Source organism: Rhipicephalus sanguineus, chromosome 1, assembly GCF_013339695.2.
Source record: "Rhipicephalus sanguineus isolate Rsan-2018 chromosome 1, BIME_Rsan_1.4, whole genome shotgun sequence".
Lineage (NCBI taxonomy): Eukaryota > Metazoa > Arthropoda > Arachnida > Ixodida > Ixodidae > Rhipicephalus > Rhipicephalus sanguineus.
This window is the reverse complement of record NC_051176.1, coordinates 233,296,409-233,320,740: the sequence shown is the minus strand read 5'-3', so window position 1 is coordinate 233,320,740 and position 24,332 is coordinate 233,296,409. Positions and strand designations below refer to the sequence as shown.

Sequence of the window (24,332 nt, the reverse complement as noted above, 5' to 3'; positions counted from 1 at the left end):
GTCGTCGTCATCTGATTCCTCCGAGTCGCTCTTGCCGCGCACTTCATTGACAATGCCCTCATCCGTGCACGGTTCCGCGGTGTCGGCATCATCATCGGCCATAACGAAATCATCCCACCAGATGTCCCGCCCTCCCATGTTGGAGTCGACAACACGCTGCCACAAATCGCCACCGGAGTGGTCCTCTTCGGAAGCTTCAGGGTCGGCATCGGCTCCGACGTCGGCGAAGCCGGCCTTGCGGAAACAGTTTTGCACACATGTAGCCGTTACCTCCGCCCACGAAGCCTTTACCATCTCCAGAGCCGAGTACAGCGACACCCGAAGCGGCAGGTTGGTTGCCGGCCGGTCAACAGCTATGAGCATGTGCTCCACACAACGCGGCGTCTATAATAAGCCTTAAACGCGCGGATTATGCCCAAGTCAAGCGGTTGCACTTTCGACGTTGTGTTGGGCGGCAGGAAAAGCAGGGTCACTGCCGTGAGAGAGGCTTGTACGTGGTGCGCGGAGCAATTGCCGACCACAAGCAGCACACGCCTGCCTTGCTCGTGCATGTCGCGGTCTAACTCGCTCAGCCACTCTGCGAATAAATCGCGCGTCATCCACGTTTTAGCACTATGCCTGTAACGCGCAGGCACATAGACCCGAAAGCAACGCGGCCTCTTTGACTTGCCGATTACAAAGGGCACGCAACGGTCGCTGCCATCCATGTTAGTGCACAAAAGCGCTGTGATGCGCACTTTACTGTGCTTGCCGCCAGCACATGTGCGCCTTTCATGGCGTGTGTTTTTCCTGGCAGCATCTGGTAGAATAACGCAGTTTCGTCTGCGTTATAGACGTCTCGCTCCGCATAGCTTAAAATAGTGTCTCGATTTGCTTCAAGCCACGAGGCAACGTCTTGGTCGCTGGCCGAGGCCACCTCACCGACAATCGATTTAAAAACAATGCCATGACGCACCTTGAACCGATGTAGCCAGCCATTTCCTGGGCTGAAGTCGGGAAAATCCAACAGAAATACGAAGTCTTTCGCTTTGGCCAGCATCATAGGACCACCTATCGGAATGTTCCGAGCCCGCACGTCGACGAACCATTTCAGAAGAGCTTCCTCCACGTCCGCGTAGGTGGCCCTCCGCAGGTGCTTTCTGTCCGTCGAGTTGGCATCGGCACTGATTATCTTGTCCTTGTTCTTTAGAATCGTTGATATTGCTACATGTAGGCTGCCGGAATTCATATGGTCGACGCGCGTGTGTGCCCGACGAAGAGGACGAAGGTCGCTAGCTGCTCGAGCTCGTCGGAGCCGGTCTGGTCAGCGCTGCAGCCGCTCTTGCAAATATATCTTGTGAATAGCGACTTGTAAAAGCGACTCGTCACTCACGTAACATATTTGGTGGAGGTGGAACGTTCCCCGTCCTCACCACGCAGCTCCGCAGTGGCCGCGTCATTCAGCCTCTCGCCATGGCTTCCAATGACAACCCGTCCCCATCTCCATCTGCGGCTCCTACGACAACCTTTGTCGCGGTCCCCACCCCCCGCGATCCCGGGACATTCTCCGCGCAACCTGGCCTCGACGTCGACTACTGGCTTCGCCTGTATGAACGGGTCAGTCAAACTCATCGGTGGGACCCTACCATGATGCTCGCTAATGTTCTCTTCTACTTGGACGGAACCCCGCGCATCTGGTACGAAACACATGAGACCGAGCTCACCAGCTGGGACACATTCAAGGAGAAGCTACGTGACATCTTTGGGAACCCGACCGGTCGCCACGCAGCTGCACGACAAGAGCTCGCTACCCGTGTCCAGTCGCCTACTGAGTCGTATGTCTCCTACATACAAGAAGTGCTTGCTCTTTGCCGGAAAGTGGACGAGGCAATGCCCGAAGCTGACAAAGTGGGCCACGTTTTGAAAGGCATCGCGGACGACGCTTTTCATTTGCTGGTCTACACCAACGTCTCGACTATCGACCGCATCATTCAAGAATGCCGCCGTTTCGAAACGGCCAAAAGCCGTCGTGTGCACCCTCAATTTTCTCGGTTGCCAAACACGGCTGCCACGTCCACCTGCTCCGATTCCGCCGCTACACCACCCTTTGAGCGGAGTGTAACGCGTATCGTTCGACGGGAACTTGAAGCGGCAAGTCCAGCGCCGTTCCAGCCCTCTCCATTCGACCATGCCACTATACAACCAACCCCCGCGGTCTCCGTTATTCAGACGGTCGTACGACAAGAATTCGCCAACCTCGGGTTCCCTGTCGCCTGCCCGGTCTCTCGCCCCTCGTCCCGACCAATGCCCATGAATGCATCTCGAAGTGACCAATTCGTTCCTCCACGATCTCGCAACCCAGCGGAATGGCGAACTCCCGACGACAGACCCATCTGCTTCCGGTGCCACCGCGTTGGTCATGTCTCCCGCTACTGCCGCGCCACTTGGACGCCGCCCTATAGGACCCAACTTTTCTCGCCTTCCCGCCCATATGAAGATCTTCGCCGGTATCCTCCCAGCCGTACAGACCCTACTTGTGACACACCCAACAGCCGCCCTCCTGCTCGTTCACCGTCCCCTCAACGCCGTCGTTCCCCGTCGCCCCAACCACGCCGCCACCCCTCGCCGCCCAACTTTGCATCGTACCCGACGGAAAACTAGATCGTGCAGCTCCTGGAGGTAGTGCTGCATCATCTCCTTCTGAACCAAATCCTCCGTTGACGCTTCCTACGAACAAGAACCTCATCGATGTGCATGTGGACGGTATTTCTTTGACGGCTCTAGTCGATACTGGAGCTCACGTGTCCATAATCAGTGCTCGCCTTTGTCGCCGACTGAAAAAAGTCCTCACGCCTGCTACTACAAAAGCTGTACGCGTCGCCGATGGCGGAACTGTTCCTGTCACTGGAATGTGTACAGCTCGCATAAGCATCGCCGACCGTTACGTTCCTGTCCTATTCACGGTGCTCCATAATTGTCCTCATGACCTCATCCTAGGGATGGACTTCCTATCGACCCATTCTGCCCTGATAGACTGTTCCGCTGGTACTCTTTGCTTGGACCTTCCTCTTCAGCCAGATATTCACCCCGACCTTCCACACAGCCTCTGCACCACGGATTTCATCCGCCTACCGCCTAAAGCCCTAACATTCGCCGAATTCACAACGACTTCATCCGTGTTGGATGGGCACTACGTCGTCACGCCGATTACTGATGTACTTCTGGCACGTGACATCACTGTGCCTCACTGCGTCATTACTATAGCCGCTAACCGGGTACATCTCCCCGTCATAAATTTCGGCTTCACGAAGCAAGTCCTCCCTCAAGGCATCTTAATCGCCACGTTGCGGTCCTTAGCCGATGACCACGTCACCTCTTTTGCAGCAGACGTATGCTCCAATCTTCCTTGTCGCCCACCCGATGCCACAAGCCTCGACATGGCATTGCGCCCCATGATTGCCCCAGACCTCCCCCCAGCGCAATCAGCCGCCCTCATCCGCCTTTTGGCTTCTTACCGCGAGATCTTCGACCTTGACAATCGACCACTCGGCCAAACTTCTCTTGTGCAGCACCGTATCAACACAGGTGATGCTGTTCCCATTCACCGTCGACCGTATCGGGTGTCCGTATCGGAGCGCCAGATTATTCAAGAAGAAGTAAACAAGATGTTAGCTAAAGGCATTATTGAGCCCTCATCAAGCCCTTGGGCGTCACCCGTCGTCCTGGTTAAAAAGAAAGACAACACGTGGCGTTTCTGCATCGATTACCGGCATCTAAATCGAATTACGGAAAAGGACGTGTATCCTTTGCCCCGCATTGATGACGCTCTCGATTGTCTCCATGGCGCACGCTACTTTTCATCCATAGACCTTCGCTCCGGTTATTGGCAGATTGCCGTGGACGAGAAAGACCAAGAAAAGACCGCCTTCGTCACTCCCGATGGCCTGTACCAATTCAAGGTTATGCCCTTCGGGCTATGCAACGCCCCAGCCACGTTCGAGCGCATGATGGACTCTCTGCTACAAGGGTTCAAATGGTCAACATGCCTTTGTTACCTAGACGACGTCCTCGTATTTTCACCTACATTTGAGACCCACCTTGAGCGTCTGTCGGCTATTCTCGACGTCTTCCGCAATGCTGGCCTCCAGTTGAACTCGTCGAAGTGTCACTTCGGCCGCCAACAGATTACAGTGTTGGGCCACCTCGTTGATGCTTCTGGTGTGCGGCCGGACCCTGAGAAAATTCGTGCCGTCACCAGTTTCCCAGTACCCCAATCCGCCAAAGATGTTCGGAGTTTTGTGGGACTCTGTTCCTATTTCCGGCGGTTCGTGAAAGACTTTGCAGCGATCGCTCGACCACTTACTGATCTTCTGAAGAAAGACGTCCCATTTTCGTGGGGGTCCACTCAAGCTGCCGCCTTCTCTCGCCTCATCACAATTTTGACGACGCCACCTATATTGGCCCACTTTGACCCATCCGCCCCGACTGAGGTCCGAACTGATGCCAGTGGTCACGGGATCGGAGCCGTCCTCGCCCAATGTCAGCAGGGACACGACCGCGTTATCGCCTACGCTAGTCGCCTCCTTACACCTGCAGAGCGCAACTATTCGATCACCGAACGAGAATGCCTTGCTCTTGTGTGGGCGGTCTCCAAGTTCCGTCCATATTTATATGGCACTCACTTCTCCGTAGTCACCGACCACCACGCGCTCTGCTGGCTTTCATCATTAAGGGATCCCACAGGTCGACTTGGTCGCTGGGCTCTGCGACTGCAAGAGTACACTTTTGCAGTGACGTACAAGTCTGGACGCCTGCATCAGGACGCCGACTGCCTATCTCGCTATCCGGTTGGCGAGTCGCGCACCGTCCCTGACACGGACGCTTGCGTGTGCACCGTTTCCCAACTGACCCACATAGCCGACGAGCAACGCCGTGATGCATACTTACGGGCTATCATCGAGTGCCTCGAATCCTCACCTTCGGACCGATCTCATCGCTCGTTCGTACTCCAGAATGGTACACTATACCGCCACAACTTTCATCCAGACGGACCATTTCTGCTGCTTGTTGTACCCAAACACCTCCGCTCGGCTGTACTCCACGAACTTCACGACGTTCCAACTGCCGGTCACCTTGGTGTGTCCCGCACATACGACCGAATCCGCCGTCGCTTCTATTGGCCAGGTCTCGCACGCTCCGTCAGACGATACGTCGCGGCGTGTGAGAAATGTCAACGCCGCAAAACACCGTCGACGCTTCCGGCTGGGTGCCTTCAACCCCTCGACATTTCGTCTGAACCCTTCTTTCGCGTCGGCTTGGACCTACTCGGCCCTTTTCCCCTGTCTTCTGCTGGCAACAGGTGGATAGCTGTGGCCACAGACTACGCCACACGCTACGCCATCACACGAGCTCTTCCAACAAGTTGCGCCACAGATGTCGCCGATTTCCTTCTGCGCGACGTGATCTTGCAACACGGTGCTCCACGCCAGCTGCTCACGGACCGTGGCCGCACATTTCTATCGAGAGTCATAGCGGACATCCTGCGTTCATGTGAAACGCGGCACAAGCTCACTACGTCGTACCATCCGCAAACGAATGGCCTCACGGAGCGTCTGAATCGAACCCTAACCGACATGCTTTCAAAGTATGTCTCCTCAGACCACTCCGACTGGGACCTTGCTCTACCGTACGTGACATTTGCCTACAATTCCTCGCGCCATGACACGGCTGGTTACTCCCCATTTTTCCTGCTGTTCGGCCGCGAACCCACATTGCCCCTCGATACAGTCATTCCGTTGCCAGCAGCTCCGACCACTGAATACGCCCTGGACGCTATCAGCCGGGCCGCTCATGCACGCGAAGCCGCTCGTACTCGCCTTCTGACCTCCCAAGAGAACCAACGCCGTCGGTATGATCAACGACACCGCGACGTACACTTTTCACCCGGTTCTTTGGTTCTGCTGTGGTCTCCGACCCGGCACGTTGGCCTGTCCGACAAACTGCTCTCTCGGTACACAGGGCCATACCGAGTGCTTCGTGCGGTGACTCCCGTCACCTATGAAATCGCTCCTGCTGCCTCGTCGTCTTCATCCACCCCGCATGCCAGCGACATCGTACACGTCGCACGCCTGAAGCAGTACCACTCGCCCAATGACGTTGACGTCTAGATGCGCCGAGACGGCGCCTTTGCCGCCGGGGGTTATGCTACATGTAGGCTGCCGGAATTCATATGGTCGACGCGCGTGTGTGCCCGACGAAGAGGACGAAGGTCGCTAGCTGCTCGAGCTCGTCGGAGCCGGTCTGGTCAGCGCTGCAGCCGCTCTTGCAAATATATCTTGTGAATAGCGACTTGTAAAAGCGACTCGTCACTCACGTAACAATATCGTTGACTTGGACACGCCGTACTTCTTAACCAGCTCGCAGTTTTTAGCGCCTTGAGCTAGCTCGTTTAGAACGGCTTGCTTGGTAGAAATGTCCAGCGCTTTTCGCTTCGTGCCATCTGTTTGCGCGGAGGGCTTCCCGTCCGCCATCCTGACACACGCACACCAACAACGAGCAAGACGCGCACGTGTGACACACAAGCAAGTAAGCGTAGAACTAGTAGAACGGCTCTGCGCCCTGTCTGAGCTCGTTTGTACCCAGAAAAGGAAACTTCGGAATTCGAGCCGGCGTGGACAGGCGGAGGAGTTGCGATAAAGGGGGAAGAGAGGAGAACGGCCTTGGGATAGAGTCACTGTACTTGGGAGAGTGAAAAGTTGAACTTGGGCGGCCCCACCGACTTCGATAATTCGCACTTCGTTCCGCATAAGCCATTTATTTTTACCCTACCACACACGTGCAGGGCATGCTGAACGGAGTGCAAAATGAACAAGAACACGGAACGAATCGCGAAATATCAAAGTCGGTGAGCACCCCTCACCCACTGGCGATGGGGGGTGCTCGGAGCAGCAGGGGGACAAAGGACGGAGGGGTGCGTAACAAAGAACTGTCGGGGAGAACGCGGAGGCTTATAGGTGGCCGAAAGGGGTGTCTCCGCAGTCGCCGGTCGCTGTAACCGATCGGCAGGGTTCAAAGGCGTTCGTTGTAAGTGTGATTTTGTGCCATTGAAATAATGTATATTTCCACGGTCACGCGGGTACCGTTTGTTTTAAGACGAAGTTCGTTTTAAGTGGGGCCGTTATATGTGGGCTTGACTGTATACCTAATGTGGCATAGGATGGCATGAGTGTATGACAAACAGGAATGACAGGTCAGAAACAGGACATGCCTGTCACACACGTCTGTCATGCAACCCTTTTCACCCATCATGTGTGGCACATACCCATATACCATGGCTGGGGTATGTGCCATGTGATGGAGCGTTCATCTTTAGCCTGTATCAACCCAGGAAAAGCTAAAATATACATTGAAAATTTTAAACGCATTTTAAGTGGTTTAAACAAGTGAAAGACTAATGCCGTTAGTAAGCTGGCGATTTTAATGTAGAGATCACGCAGACAAATGTAGACAAACATGTTGCAATGACCCTCACCTACCAACATTGCCATACAGATAGTAAATACAGTGAACTCCCATTAAGACGAACTCGGTTAAGACGAAATCTCGCTTATACCAAACAACACGGGACCATTTGTTTGGTTTCCCATAGACTCAATGCAAAAAAAATTCGCTTAAGACGAACCGCCCAACTGTACTCTTCTGTTAAGACGAACTTTCGCGGTGATCAACAACGCTAGCGATTCTACATAACGAACACTGCAGTCTTGGTGGGGCATTCAGGAGACCGAGAAAAAAAAAGAAGAAAAAAAAGTGCTTCCTGGAGCAAAGACGCGAAGCAAATCGCGACGGGTGCGAGATAAACGACCCAGCCTGTGGGTGGGGGAGGTGTGGGCTTTATCAGCAAAGAAAGCAACAAAATGAGTGGGGGATTTACAACTTGGACCACCAAGCCACTGCGTCCTTTTGTATCCCACCCCCCGTTCTTCGGTTTCCCAGCTGGAGTACAAAGGAGAACAGAACAACACAAAAGCTCCTCCACCTGGTCTGAGGGGCAAACGCAAGGGGAGTGGGGAAAAAAACAAAAAAAGAAAGCGACAACAGGAACAAAAATGGTCTGTGCATTACAATCGAGTACGAAACCGAAACCACGATCGTCAGGCGCATTGTCATCGTCATCACACAATGGCGGCCGAGCAACAGCAACAGTACACTGTAGCAACAGCAAGGCAACAGCACGCGACCGAGGCGTATCCAGAAGTGATCTTAGAAGCCAGCAAAACAGGCTCACAGAAGGAAACGAACTGCCAGGACAATAAATTTTACATTCCTTGAAGGAAAATTGTGCTAGTCTCCTAATTTTCTTTCTAATTGTCAACATAGGAGCGTGTTACAGTTTTATCATTAAAATGTGGTAGCAAATATCTTCACGAGCATTTTTATTTTTGAACACGCGAAATCGGGTGCTCGTAGATTAGTGTAAATACTCTGCTTGAAGGCACAGTCTTTATCTAGATGAGCCAAATAAATGCTTTTCTTGTTGTTGGTTCGTCGCCACTCAAAAACCTTTCGTTGTTGCCAGAATGAGTTAAATTGTTGGAATGATGAAACCATTGTAAAAACACTGAACATTTCATAAATGCACTCTATTGTCTTTCATTGCTGAATACCCACATGTTGCTGGCTTTTTTAATGAGCAATTAACAATAAACTTAATTATGCTAGTTTGAATTAGTATATGCTTCAATCTATTTTCAACAGACAAGCTTGCTTTTTAGAAGAAAATATTCAATATCAACTTGAAAAAAAAAAAAAAAAACGTTCTAGGGAGAAAAATGATCAAAATATAGAAACTGTTACGGGTTAATGTAATCAACGTTACATATTTACTATAGTAGAAGCTTGTTAATTTGACCCTCTTTAATTTGGAAAATCTGATAATTCGGACATGTTCTCTGGTCCCAGCCAGCATATGCATTTTTTAATGGCATCGAACTAGCTAATTCAGTCATATTTGGCCGCAACCCAGTTAATTCGGTTAAAACAGCGAAAACAGTGTTGACGGACCACCGAAACGAGGCGTGCGCAATGTCAATGCGCAATACGCATGCAGTGTCACAATACTGAGTTATGTCGGAAACTGCTGAATATGAAGAGCTTGCAGCCGCAGTCTGCATGCTGGCATAAAATTTGCTTGCTGCATCGCCATCGACAAACGATCAGTTGCTGGCAATTTTACTTGCGAAAAACTATCGTCACTGTGCATGGTGGTGGTGGTGGCAGTAATAAGGGAGGGGTGCAGAGCACGTTTCAGGCTAACTAAACGTGGGGTCTTGTGCCAATAACGCAAATTGAGACTTTTGTATTGCTCTTATGCAAAATAAGTACAGTATACACGTATGAAAAAATGAAAATGTATTGATGTAACAGACATTTGTTCATTGTTTTCTTGATAAAGTCGAACCCGGGTATATCAAACTCACCAAAAAACGTTTATTAGTTCGATATATGGCATAATTCGATATAGGCCCGCTATAGGATTTTGACACAAAGGCACATAACAATAAGAAAAGTACTTTATTAATATGGTGGCTTACTTGCATGCCCTACTTTGGAACAAAATAGTCCTAGATTTTCTTCTGTGTCAATGACTTCGCTGCCTGCGGCAGCACGCACGCCTCCACGTTGTACAACGAGTCTGAGCAGCTGAGGCCGCAACCTTCCACATTCACACAATAGCGCCGGACCAACGCAAGTGCACTAATCACTTCGGAGGATGTAGGCAATGGGCCATCGTCAATTTCCTTATTGCTGTCGCTTTGGCTCATGGTCGGCACGACGTCTGCAACGTAGTCCTCATCTTGTAGCTCGCCCATGATGGCGACATCATCGTCCGCACTGACGAACTCGTCGAATGTTGATCCGTCGGTAGCTCCCGGGAACTCTGCCAGCTCGCTCCAAACTTCGGCGGAAACACGGACTTCTTTTCACCGCGCTCGACCCGATTTATGATTTCGAGTTCCGCGGCGAACGGCAAATTCTGCCTCTTTGCACAAGCCATGACGACAGCGCGCCAATAAAGTTCACATAGCACCAACAGGCAACACCACCAGCACGGACCACGCTGAATGAGGACTCGAGGAAAACAGGCAGCAGCAGGCACACACGCATAAAGAAAAAATGGCGCTCACTTCTACCGCCTCCGCGCCTCGTAGAAAGCATGACGGCCTCTGATTGGCTGTAAGCGCTGCGAGCGGGCCAGGATCATTTCTTGCAGAGGGGTGTTCGCCCGTGCACAACCGGGTCTAAACCACTTTTTCTAGGGTGGCGCCGGCAGTTTTCCTCGCCACCGCGAGGGAAAGCCAACTTGCTGGGGCACTTTTGAGGCACATGGAGTTTGATATATCGGTTGTCGTTGCTGTTTTCGTTCGATGTAACAGTAACTTTTGCTATATATTCTCAATGTAAATTTACCGTGTTTAGAAATTGTTCGATATACGGGATAATTTGATATAAACGGGTTCGATATAGTCGGGCTCGACTGTACTTTCAATAGTTCGGCATTCAGTTAATTCGGACATATTTCAGGTCCCTTGAAATCCGAATTAACGAGCTTTTACTGATTCAGCAAGCTATAGTGTAGTGTTACTCGACTCCACAGGGATGGATCAACGAACGCTGCTTATGATATGCACATCAGTGCACGATGGTGTGCAATTCTCTTCAATGAAACTGATGTCTGTGCCCTTACGTGAGTGTCAACATCACATCAGCCCATAAGCTACCTCTTAGGCATCGGGAGTGTAGTTGACATGCCTGGAAAACCCACGTTAAGCACACGACCACTGAACTTTAAACAAAGATGCCGATCCACTTTGTAACACTCGGCTCAAAGCCAAACAATGAAGCATATGCAGCTCCTCGTGGATTGGTTCACATGCAGTGATGCTACTGGCTTAGGCCACTTTGGAGCAGCTTTTGGAGCAGGCAAAATTGCGTTTTGGAGCAGCAAAACTAGCTTTTGGAGCAGGTGCTCTGCCTTCAACAATTCATTTTGAGCTGAAGAATTCTTATAAAAGTAATAAACATCGACCACAGCAGCGTCGACATCCGAGCCAACAGCACTCAAGCCGCTGGCAAATGAGCTGTGCACTTTGTGCAAGCAGCACTCTCCTACATCTATGATGTCAGGGTATGCTTCCTGCATCTTTTTTCTGAAGCTTTTCATTGCATTAGGGCCATCCGTAGAAAAGCAAATGACATTTTTCTGCGGGAGGTCCATCATTGCTCTCCGCACTTCACTAGCCAAAATTTCCGAAGTCGCAGAGCCCAGCTGGAAAGACTGTAGGTGTTCCACAACTCGCTGCATTTTGTTGGAGAAATGCCTAACTACAACATCAAGTTGTTGGCACCTCTGTTCAGGAAGAGGGGTCTCGTCAATGCTAACAGATAAAACCACATCCGGCTTGTTCAGCTCGTCAAGCACAAGTTTCTTGAAATACGGCCCAAGGCCATCATTAACTATGTAGGATGCCTTGAACCTCTTACAACTAAACTGCTTCGCTGTTTCGGAATCTCCAAATAACTTGGGAAACAAGGCAGTTGCTGTGTCGGCCCACAAGTATGGGATGCCCTTGAGAGTCATGCCAAGCACAAACAGAGTTTCTGCGTTTGTCACGCGGTCACACTGCAAAACGTTCCATGGACTGCTGAATTCCAAAGTCGGCTGGATCGTTTTCGGCCGCTGCAGCCCACCTGAAGTGTCTCAATGACGACTGGTATACAGTCAAATCCCGCTACAACAAAATTGACGGGACGCGCGAAAAAGTTCGTTGTCGCGGAATTTTGTTGCAGCGAAATTTCATCTATATACCACAAAAGTTAGGAATATCTGATGATCATGACTCGTCCTTTGGTCCCGGCAAGCGCATGCATTGTCCTTTGCATTTAACTGTCGCTAACTCGGACGCACTTGGCCGCACACCGTGTGAATGTATTTTCTCGCGTATAACACGCACAAGATATACAGAAAATTTAGCGCTAAACTCGGGGTGCGGGTTATACGCGAATTTCGTTGCGCAAGTTGGCTTCACGGCAACGCAATGAAGGCGGCTTTGCGTCAATAGGCGAATTATACACGTAGGCTACCCTCGAAGCGTGCCGAGCGCGTAGCGCCGCGAAGGAGCGTGCCAAAGTTCGGTAGAGGCTAAGTGAAAACGAAGTGCCGAAGCTCCGCACTACCACAGTCATAAGCGAGAGAAAGGAAAGTCGAAATGCTTCGTGTCGTTTTACGACTTTGTTGCCTTTAATCTTTCTTCCGGTGTGTTAGCTGCGTACTTCAGCATATTCGCTATCGATAATCGCGACAATAGCGACGGTGGTCTCTGCTGCCGTTTTCTGCGCAGCACTTCCGGCAAATGGTAGCGACGGTAGTTCCGTTTTCAATCTGTGCGCGCTGGCCGTGCGTGTGCCTTCAGAACTGCGTCGTTGCTATCTCTGATCGCGTCTACCGTGGTTTAGGCCGCAGCATTGCATTGAGTCGGTGCGCGTACGTTCCATGGATGCGCGCGTACTTTCGTGGTCGCCCGTGGTCGCGTCGACACGACCGCATTTGTATTCACAGCGGTTGCGGCAGAATGCAGTTACGCTTGGACTAGGTGCGCACTGGCGGCGCGTGTGCCTTCAAAACGCCATGGATGTCATTCACGATCGCAGGGCTTGTGACGACGAGCAGTAGTTTTGTTTTGAGTGCTACGTCAAAACAATGGCGGGAGTTCATCAACGATTCTTCCGCGGCCCGCACGCGCATCAAATCCGCCGGCAGCATCATGGCGGATGGACGATGTGTCGCTGAGCATCTCAATGGTGAAAAATTTACCAGGATGTGCGTGAGGTGGCAGAAAGCATGTCTCCGATGAAGACACGGGTCTTGCGATGCGGCCGCACGGCTCTAGCAACGAGAAATGGTCGAATTTCTAGCGGAATTTCGCGGCAATCCTAGGCAAGCTCCTTTTCCTTATGTGGTGGCACTTGCGAAAACTTCGTTCAAGCGGAAATACCCAGAAAAAGTATTCGTTGTGACGAGACATTTTTTGCATTGTTTTCTATGGGCGGCTGACGGGGAATCGAAAATTATTCGTTGTGGCGGAAATTTCGTTGTAGCGGCATTCGTTATAGCGGGATTCGACTGTACTCGGCGACAGCTTTTCTTGACAGCACTATGGAAGCTACAGAACCGAAGCGCATGCCTGCTACCGCGCCAGAAAATAGTACTCAAGTTTGCTGATAATTTTCTTATTTGCCTCGCTGAAATAAATGCTGGTCTATTTATTGTGAGACTCAAACAGTTGCGGAAAGTCGTAGGTAAAATACGGTTATTGTTCGCTTTGCAAGAATGCCTTCCTTTTCTTTCCATATCTTAGACAGCATCACCTTTTCAGAACGCCCGTTTTCCAAAGTAAACATGGCGTCCGTGACGTAGTGGGTCAATGTGCGGCCGCAAACGCGCTGTTTAGTTCTCCAAGAAAAAATATACTCGTAATATGACACTAAAATGTACGCCGAACAATCGAAGTGTTCCTCCCGTTCCCATTTTCCGTGTATACAATTTTCTAAACGAGTCAGCAATGCAGCGAGCAAAACCGAAATCAGCCGCAAGCTGCCGCACTACTTGCGGAGCAACACGAATGTGCGGAAGCCCCGCCTCCGTAGCCTTCGCTCCACTGTCAAGATAAATTGTCGCCGAGTATAGCATCAATGTGCCGTTTCATGGCTGCATGTCGCTTGACTGCTGCTACGCCATGTTGCCTACAGTTGATGCTTTGATTACAAAAAAAAAAAAAAAAAAAACACAAAACGCAGTTCCTTCGTCCGCTTGACAACACCATATTGATACAGTATAACCTCATTACAACAGACCTTCATAGTGAAGAGGATTTTGGTCTGTTGTAAAGGGAGTATGTAAAATCCAAGTACTGTTACAACAGACTTTCATGTAAACACTGAATGGGTCTGTCGTAACCGGAGAGAATTACGAGTCACAAACATGCTCTTATTTTTAACGGGGGACAAAAAAAAAAAAAAAAAGTGATTTTTGGAAAATCGCATTTTCAGTTTCTGTAGCCCATTTCTATCTGATTCCAAAATATCTTCAATGAAAACTGCGTAGAAGTGCTATAAAAATTTGTTTTGCGTCTGCCGACTTGGCGAAAATTGCGGAAATATAAAAAAAAGCGTTTTTCAAAATTATAGCTCGGCAACGGCGCAACTGGGTGCCACCATTTTGGGCTCGTCGTAAAGAGCATTTCTCCACGTTCAAGTTCTCCGTTTCAGCTGGCTCCTCCATTCAGTAACAAGCGTACGAAAAACACGTTTTGGCTGCTTCTGCGGTATTACCGCAGAAGCAGCCAAAATGTGTTAATGCTCGCTTCGGGATCGTCGTCTGCTGCTTGCGCGTCGCGAGGTCGTGGCTGTCGAAAATTGCGCTTAGTGACGCGTTCGCACTCGTTCTGTGTTTACGGGTCGACGATAATTTGGAACGCTTTAGTTGGGCAGCTGCAAGCGGAAGCTCAATCATCAGATTACGATAGCGCGCCGCACTCGTCGCGAACATCGCAGACGTGCGACTAATAGCGTTGACTCGTTGGACCCGCTGTTCGAGGTTATTCTTATCAGCGCTTCGAAGCTTATGACGAAGACCACCGCGGGACAACTCCTTGTACTCGCAATCGAGCACGACGTACTTTGAAACATCGGGCACCGCGGCCACGCACATCGCAACCGAGCTTTCTACTGGATGTCGTGGTTAGGCCTAACTCCGTTCACGGTGCCGATGTACGAGCCAAATCCGAACTTTGCGGGCAAGAACATAGCGCTAGCGGACATGCGAAAACGAAGAAGCCGTAATGTCCTTCGTCTCAAGCCACGAATCGCATTGCCCGGTGGCTCCTCAGAACCGCGGATGGGCATTTTGCGCATCGGCAGCGGACCCCCCGGCCAAGCTCGCCGCGCAGTGACCGTGCGGAGGAGCAGTGGCAGCGGTCGCAGTTTCGCGTGCCAGCGTCCCAAACGCAACACCAAGCACGCTGTGCGCCGTTTTTTTGTCGCTTCAGCTAGGCATAGCTGATCATTGACAGACCGGGGATCGGCGGCCTTCGTTCTTAAATCGGTACGTCGATATCCGCAGTGCGCTGCTCCCGTCCCGAAAGTATGCTAAGCGATGTTTGAAGTCTGAAGTTAATGACCGTGGTAGAAAAGTCCGCTCTAAAGGAGTCCTGACCGCCTTGCTGGCCTGAAATTTCAGTCAATTATATCCGAATGTACGTTGTACCAGAATCCGTTGTAAACGAAGCTCAATCAATGGAACTAATACGGAGGTCGGCATAACGCCGCAAATTGGTATGTAATATCCGAATGTCTGTTGTAAACAGATCCGTTGTAAGGAGGTTATACTGTATTTTGTCTCCATTTTCATCACTCTCATGGAGAACGTCCGCGTACGTCTGCGTACAGCGTGATGTCGCTCTCAATGGGGGAACCTCATGTAGTTAGTTTCATTTCTGAAAGTCAGAGTACACCCCCTTGGCGCAGAATCGCCAAATTTTGAGGAAATGTAGCAGGTTGTAGCAGCCAGGGCACTTTGGCGCAGCGGTAGCATCACTGACATGACATCGATTTCCACAATCCGAGGAATCGGCCAGAATTTTTATCAGAAAGTATCACTTGTAAACTGCATGATTTCATGAGTCAACAGTGAACTAGTTTGCGCAACTAAAGCAAAGACATGTCCGGGTTAAACAGCAAATGGCATGGACAACTATGAGAAGGTGCATATAGGCACCAATGTGCCTATCTAGGTGGGCACAATGAGCCCAAGTGCACTAAAATGCTGTAATATTAATTAAATAACACTTACACATTAGATCTTGGGGTCCCAGTTGCAGAGCTTGGTGTCCCATAGTGCAAGGGAGAGCTCAAATCCAGCTCTGTAAAAGCTGGTGAGAAAAACAACTAATGAATAAGTTGGTCCTTCTTGAAAACACACTTCAACGTTTCTATTATAGATATCCCGCATGAAAAATCAAAGTGACCATTTCCAAGAGCAATGAACTACAGTGAAATGTTTTAATTAATTTAGTGTACACATACCTCATGCAGTCAAACGTCAAAATAATAAAGGCACACTGAACAGGAAAGCGTCTTTTTTAAACATTTTATACCTATAACCATTACATATTCGTTACACACTGATATCAACAAGAATCAGATTTACTTTGTTACAACTAACGATTCATTATATCCCTCATTCAACAAAGGTTCAGCAATTGTATTTTTCTTTTCTCAGATCAACAAAGATCTGAAATATTCGCAGACAAAAGTGCATTCTTGTGATGTAAGAATATTTCAAAACATCTAATTTCAAAATAAGGATAGCGCTGTATGAGTACTAAAAAAATAAAATGAATCAAATATTGTCCCTTTCCAGGGCCTACAAAACCAGGGTTCTGCAAACAACATTTAATGTTTTCACTAGGCATGTGCAAATAGTAAATTTGACGTTCGAAGCGAACTCAAAGCGGATAGTACAAGCGGTGTTACAATGAAAAGGTACGAAATGACACTGAGGGTATAAATGAAGACTTTATTCAAAGTATACACCATGTGCCTGACCACAACAATCCCATTGATGAACAAGCCGAAGGATTCCTTGTTCCCAGAATTCCTGTGGGTGTGACAGGACCATGTCCTTTACAGCGTCCTTGAGTTCGTTGTCCCCCCCCCACCGCCACTGAAAAGGCACGCTCGCTTGGAACAGAAGTGGCTGGTATAGGGAGTTACATGGGGCAAAGCTTTGCCAGAATGGGGTATCTGAAGGTGCCTACAGTCCGCCACCAGTCACGTGGGTCACTGTCTTTCTTCAGAAGTGGTCTCGCATAGTGAACGAGTGGTAGTGCGGCACGTTACGGCCGCATAATATTGAAAATGTATGGTTACATGATCGCCAACAGCGCTGCACGTCGGAGATGCACCAGCAATAAATCATACGTTACGGGGGCGCTCGCCGCAGGCAGATATCGTGCCTCCGTGTACTTAGGATGTTTATCGCTCCTCTTGGCAACGTTTTTAGCGATACGAACGCAGCAGAAATGTGGAAGACGAGTTATTTTATGCATGATAATCGAATCGCATATTCGAATTTTTCGAATATTCGAAGTTATTGAATATTCGAAACTTTCGAATATTCGCACACCCCTAATGTGAGGGTAATAACCTTGAAGTGAAGCTTTGCGGCAGTGCTGATTTCCCCGGAAGGGTGTATTCACGGTATAGCATCCCTCCACTGCAGTGAAACCACCTTTACAAGGGATTACACGTGGTTTATATATGTCTATTCGTTCATTTCGACGAAATTTAGAACAATTTACATTCGTTTCGAAGCAAATTCCTGTAATATTCGTTCGAATATTCGAAGTGCTCGAATATTCGCACGTGCCTAGTTTTCACAAGTGAGCACACATTGTTGACGTAAAAACAAAGGATGTCGTCACTTGTTCAGAGGATATGAGAGAGCTCGCTCTCTACGATGCAGTAAAGAGGTTATTCCAGGCTCAATGAAGAATAGGATAAACTAAGCAGAGTTCATCGGACAAAGTCATCGGACACAGTGTAGAGCAAGCGATCCAGTTCAGTGAACACAAAACGTGGTGTTATGCCATTCTTGGGAATACCTGAAGTGCTGATGGTAAGTCACAGCAGCGGAATGGGCATGACAGCTTTGCTTACACTTTTTACAGCAGTGAGCTGGCCGTGTTTCTTTCAGCCTTACGTGTACCATACAATCGCTGTGAAGAGGACTTTGTCGGCATGGCATTCAACCGTAAATGTGGCTGTCGGCTCTTATAATCAACAGAAAATTTTTGATGTTATTCAATTTGTTTTTTTTTACTGTTTTACATACATACATTTTTTGTGGAACATTTAGTGCTAAACACACACACACAAAAAACCACTCCACTATGCTTAGCATAAAATGTAGAATGTCAATATAAAAAGTTTCGATTTAACGAAGTGAATTGCCAATTTTACAACTTCTTTATACACTCAAACCTCGTTATAACGAACACGGATATAACAAAGTATCGGTTATAACGAAGTAAATGAAGAATAGTCTTGTAATAGCTACAATGTTAGAAATAAACGTTTATAACGAATTTTCGGATATAACGAAGTTATTTTCGTGGCAGATGCGACTTTGTTATAATGAGGTTTGAGTGTATAGAAGTTCATTGCAAGCTACCCTTTTTGTGTTGACAGGAAGGCTACCTTGGAGAACGAAACTAGAAGAACTACTAAGTTTTATGAGGCTGTGTTTATTAGTTCCGGAGCTATTGAGGTCTAACTGAGTGGTTCACATGAGTGCCTGAGAAAGAGCCTGGAGAAATCCCAAGACATAGTAGGAAGCTGAAATTCACTGTGGTCATCCCTTGATAGATATCCCAGGATACTATAGAGCCCTTTTTCCTAATTTCTGCTCCAAAAAATTTTTGCAAGACTTTGAATTTGATGTAGCCAGTAATGAGCACATCCATAGAAAATTAATTGCTCATCATAATTTAACTGCACCAGTTTTCAAAAAAGGACCGTGTTGCACCCAGGAAAAGTCATTCACGAACAATATATATATATATATATATATATAAATATAAAAAACGCCACACAAATCTGAAGAGTCGTTCTTGAGGTATCGCCTTCCTTAGCACCACAACTAGCAAAAAAATCCATTCTGAGAAAACAGGCCTTGAAGGTTGGTCACATTTTTAGGCCTAAAATGACCCTGCAGTGTGATTAAATGTGTATTTATGCACTTCTATCCTTTGCCACCTCTCCTGGTTTTGTTTTCAAAACCAAGATGGCGCCAGTCGGTTGAATGGCGTAGGAACAGTGCTCACTCAAAGTTGGCCTTGTTTCGGCGTTTGTAAGGCCGGCGCAGCGGCTGCCACTGCTCGTTATTACCCAATTTGGAGTACTTTTACGACGTACAGTAAAATCTCGTTATTTCGAACTCGGTTATTTCAAAATCCCGCATAATTCGAAAGGTTTCTGTGGTCCCGTATTTTGCAATGTAAATCTGAGTGGATAATTTGAGGCGGCAGTCAGCACCAGCTTTGGGTGCCATGTGCCAATTCCCAATCCCGATTTCGCCGCAAATCCGTGGAAGCGACGGCCCTTAGGAGCCACAGGGCAATGCAGTGTAGCGATATTAATGAGGGACAGTCGAAGCAACCCAGCCTTGCGACTGCTAGCGAAAAAAACAAAAAAAAAAAAACACGGTCTCGTGGTCAGCTAAAAACATGTGCCTGCGGAAAAGAAGACGTGCTTCACTGCAGCACAGCGGTGACACACGGGCAGCATGTTGCATGCTTCTCGCAACGTCAGCGCGTCATGATTTACCCATTCTTTTCGGGAAAAGAAAAGATAATAAAGGATGGTCTGACGGAATTCATGATGTACGCGAACCTCTGACTGGCGGTTGCTCCGGCAATTTGCGCACTTGCACTGCTGGCGGACTTCTTGCCTGTAACGCCCTACTTCGAAAACTCAGTTCGAAAACTTCAATGATCATGTTTTCCAGCCAGAACAGATCGCGGATTCCGTCACATTGGCCATTATCATATTCTTTATTTTACCAGAAAGAATCGGCGAATGGTCACATCATGACGCGGCTGACGCTGCGAGGAGCAGGTGACATGCTGCCCGCGTGTCACCACTGTGCTGCAGTGAAGCACACCTTTTCCGCAGGCACGCATTTCAGCTGACCACTAGACTTTTCTTTTTTTTGCGCTGATAGCAGCGAGGCCCGCAGTTTTCCCGAGTTCGTGGCAAAAATGGGACCAGGTATTGCTGGAAAACAACCCTTGGAGCCGCAAACTAGAAGGCCAAACGACCACCTCTGATTACTTTCAGTAATTCAAAGTTCCCTGCATCCCGCTTTTTGTATGTTTCGTTAATTTGAAAACCCGCTTAATTCGAGTTTTTTCACAGTCCCAGTGACTTTGAATTAACGAGGTTTTACTGTATTAGGCATTCATAATTACAGGAGAGGTAGTTTATTATACGTACAACCAAAATATACGGTTTTTCAAAAATCCAGTTTTCCACAATTTTTCTATTTTCAAAGGCCGCATAATCCCCTTATATTGTGGGGATTGAGGCTTGCCCATCGCCAATACGCGGGTTTTTCTCCTAATTCTGCCGATCCGCATGTCCTATCATGATTCTCCCCTCGTCCGCCATCCTACGGCGTTGGGCTTGCGGGGGTGACGCTAACTTCCCTCACCCCGGCGCCGGTTCTCGACTGTGGTGCCGTGCTCGAGTGTCGCGAGACGTTTTGCGCGGCCGGGGAGTCAGAATCTCTCTGGACACTGTGGGGTAAGCACGTCATTTTCTTTCCTGTCCGTCGGCTCCTTTGTTCTTGGGGCTTGCTCGGACGGAGTTCTCCAACGGTGCCTTGCACCTGCGGTGAACGCTTACCTCCCATTGTCCTTTCCGAACGCTAGGCCGAACAGCGGTGCGGTGAATTCGCGCGTGGTCATACTACGCCAAAGCCGTACCTATCGAAGACAACGGGAGCGGAGTTTGCCCTTGCTCGAGTGATCGGGCCCTGTGGTCACTGATCGTGAGAGTGCACAGCGTAGTCGCCAGGGACCATTTCCCTCAGTGGCGCGTCGCCGTGAGCCGTTTTGCCCGCGGAGACGTGCTAGTGGCACCCTTTGTGTTGTATTTTCACCCGTGGCGTGGTTAAGCCTGTTTTGCTTCTCCCACCGCCTTTGGGGGTAGGTGTTGTACTTGGCGCGCTGCGCTCGGCGCCTTTGTTGCGCTCGAATGAACGTGTGCAGCGGCGCGCTAGTTCACGCGAGGCAACGGCAAACGCGGCCCTGTGGCTCGCTAAGTCCGAACCCACACTAGTGGCCGTACTCCTGTGGGATACGTGCACACTACACTATCTTCCCAAGGCACGTGGAAAATAGTTGATTTGGACAAAAGACATGTGTGACCCTGTTCACTAAGCGCCACAAAGTCGGACGCTACTATTAGAGCCATTACTGTGTCACCGTTGAGGGTTAGAAATATGCAAGATAAGCAGGGTTCAAATGGCCCCGTGAAGCCCTATTTCAGGATGAAAACAGCGAATTTGTTACCACAGAAATGTACAGGGCACTGGCTGGGACCTTCAATCAAAATTCAATTAGCCGAAACATTGAATTAACCAGAGCCGAATTACGAAATTCTACGGTATCTGATGACAGTTTTGTGGGTGCAAATGCTAAGAGTAAAAGGAGTCTCTCTATACCTGATAGTGTTGTGTAACCTGCATGACATGAGGACAGAATCCAAGCTGTGCACCATCTACAGAGGCAGCATGCGAGGTAGAGTGGTGTTATGTAACCCAACCTTCGACATATACACAACAGCGACACGGTTCAAGTTCTGGCACTTGCACCTGATATTTTCTAGTTCAACTGTTATCGCAACAAATCCATTTCCTTTTTGTGTGATTCAAGTGCACTCAAGGACAATGTGGGAGCCGCTTGTGTGCTCTGTAAAGGATGAAACATCTACCTGTAAGATTTCTTTGATATGGGCTTGATGGTGGGACCTCACTAACTCCATCAACAGATGACGGAACCCCAGACATGCCAGCAGTTGCACCATCACTGGTAGCTCCATCCCTTTGCCTGCGAGAAGCTGAAAGATACCATAAAACATATGTATGAACACCATCACCCAGTAAGCATTCAGATCCTGTGGATGGACTATCAGAACAAAGCACACAAACTTTTCTCGCATACTTCCATTACACCACCTCTTACAATATCTGCAATGCAGAAAAAAAAAGCAGAAAAGGGACAACCTTGGAACTAGCTTCATTCAATAACTACTGCACATTTCAGCATATGTTGCAATTTCAACTATTTAGAGGTACTATTGTTGTCAAATGAAACCCGAACAGCGGCAAGCATTTGCAATAGTATAGTGCGCGCCGCCCACTTGTCACCATGGACAGGTGCGCATATGTGTAGTGCTGCCAAACCGGATGCGCGCACCTGTCTAGGGTAATAACTGGACGGCGCGTGCATCCGGTGTGGCAGCACTACAGTCGAACACGGATATATCGAACCCACATATATCGAATTTTCGGCTATATTGAACTCGTAAATTATCCCCTTGAAAATTCTTTGTAAAAGTATAGAAATTCGCACGTTTATATCGAACGGCACTTTTACCCGCGATCGGATATATTGAACGCCGCGCGAGCTGGAAGGTGCGCTTCGGCACTCGCTGCGCACCGCGACCTTCGTTACCTTCGTGGCACCGCGCCTCCGTCGACACCCGAAATGCTCGAAAAACGTGAGGGTGAGAGGGCTCGGCGCGTTCTCCAACTTGCGGAACGCCCCCCCCCCCCCCCCCTCTCTCTTTCTCCTGCTTTCTCCGCGTTACCGTCGGCTCGGGGAGCAGGAACGAAGGAGCCGGCAGCCTCCTCCTTTCACCTTTTCTTTCTTTAGAGCAGGAACGAAGGACCGGCGGCCTCCTCTTTTTTCTTTTTTTGTTGCTGTTTTGTGAGTTTTGATCAGCCAACCACAGCGCGCCTTTCGTATTTGCTCAGACAAACGCAGCTCGCGCCTTACGTACATTGCTGCTGCCCTCGCAGGTAGCCCGGGTAGCCATCGCCGCCATCACGACTGATCGCGAGCACTTTGTTGGCGGAGTTCACTTCCGTGAGTTGTCCCATACCACCGCTTTCCTCTTTTGCGTGCATGCTGTGCAAGGGCACTGCGGACTGCTTGAAATTTCGACTTCTCATGTAGCAATGGCCAGTGTCAAGAAGCGCAAGAACACAGTGGCCAACTACTTCCGGAAGGCAGGCTTTGTGACGGCGGACCTTGCGGAAACCGGTGAAGACGGCGACGACGAGCGCATAGACGACGCGTTTTGCGAGATGTCATCCCTCTTCCGGCTGCCGTTGCACCCGAAGTGTCTGCGGACGATTTCGTGGAAGCGAACTGCAATTTTTAGGCTGTTGCGAGCCTCGCTGACGAGGACATTGTAGCTGCAGTCGCAGGGACCCAGGATGCCCAGGCCGACAGCTCAAGTGGCGATGAAGATCGTCCGAACGAGGCGGCGGCTACACGCATGTACTCCGCCGCTGAAGTGGCGGCAGCGTTCGGCTTGATTTGCTGTTGTTCCGGCGACATGGAGGGAACCGGGCTGTTGCACCTGGACAGCCTCGATAAGGTCGAGGCCAGCGTCTTCAACTTCATTTCGAACACGCAAATAAAACATTCTGTTGCATCGTGTGTGCAGAATTAGTTGTCATTCTTGAATGCGCCGATTGTAGGTGATCATCCGCCACTGGTAAGGTCTCGGGGTCTGTATTTTTTATATCGAATTTTTCATATATCGAACTAATTCGCGATCCCCTTCGAGTTCGATATATCCATGTTTGACTGTACGCATATGCGCGCCTGTCCATGGTGACAAGTCGACGGCGCGCACTATACTATTGCAAATGCCTGCCGCTGTTCGGGTTTCATTTGACACCGATAGTACATAGTACTGAAAGCAAAGCACTATCTTGTGAAGCCTAAGGTAGCCTCTCGACACTTGCATGACAGCGATGAACATTTTGCTGTTAATACTTCAAGAACAATGTGATATTAAGTACAAGTACTCTAAAGAACCTTCACCCAATTTAGACATTACCTTTTACTTTCCTCGCAGTGCTCAATTAATTCTGAATTAAATTTTAGGGTTTTACATGCAAAAACAACATCCTTATTATAAGTCACACTACAGTAAGGGACTACAGATTGAATACCTACGGCAGTATTCTGAGATGATCACTTTTAATGACACTGTCACTTTCATGTTTTTTCACAAGATGAGCACCGCATACATTCGGCCGTCTACAGGTAACAGCGGTACAGCACTGCACCTACCTCTTGAGACCTAGCAAAAGTGATGTCACTGAAATTGATAGTCTCAGAATACAGCCCATGGAGTTCAAGTGGCACCCATCACATGGTACACAGGTGTTTTGGCATTTTGTCCCAGTCGAAATTTGGCCACCAAGGCTTGCATTTAGTCCTGCGCCCTCAGGCTTAGCAGAACAATGCCACAGCCGCTAAGCCACCGCGATGGGTCTTAGCTGTTTCTCAATTTTACAATATGTTCCCCGATACATCAGAGGTCTGCAAGTGTTCATTTTATAGAAGTACACCTAAATTTTAATTAAAGGACCTAGTATAAACTCAGATACATCCTTTGCTCAGGCAAAATGCACCAATCTGATACGTATT

General features: G+C 49.0%; 1 protein-coding gene across 1 annotated transcript in view; it reads right to left on the bottom strand.

Annotated features, from left to right (window-relative positions):
• LOC119374662 (DNA replication licensing factor mcm4-A) overlaps positions 1-24,332 on the bottom strand; it is an 88,447-nt gene that overhangs the window by 53,660 nt on the left and 10,455 nt on the right. Inside the window, exons 6-7 of the mRNA XM_037644827.2 lie at positions 21,595-21,720; positions 15,890-15,968 (exon numbers count right to left, since the gene is read on the bottom strand). Coding sequence (XP_037500755.1) covers positions 15,890-15,968; positions 21,595-21,720 — 205 coding nt within the window. The remainder of the gene's footprint in view (positions 1-15,889; positions 15,969-21,594; positions 21,721-24,332) is intronic.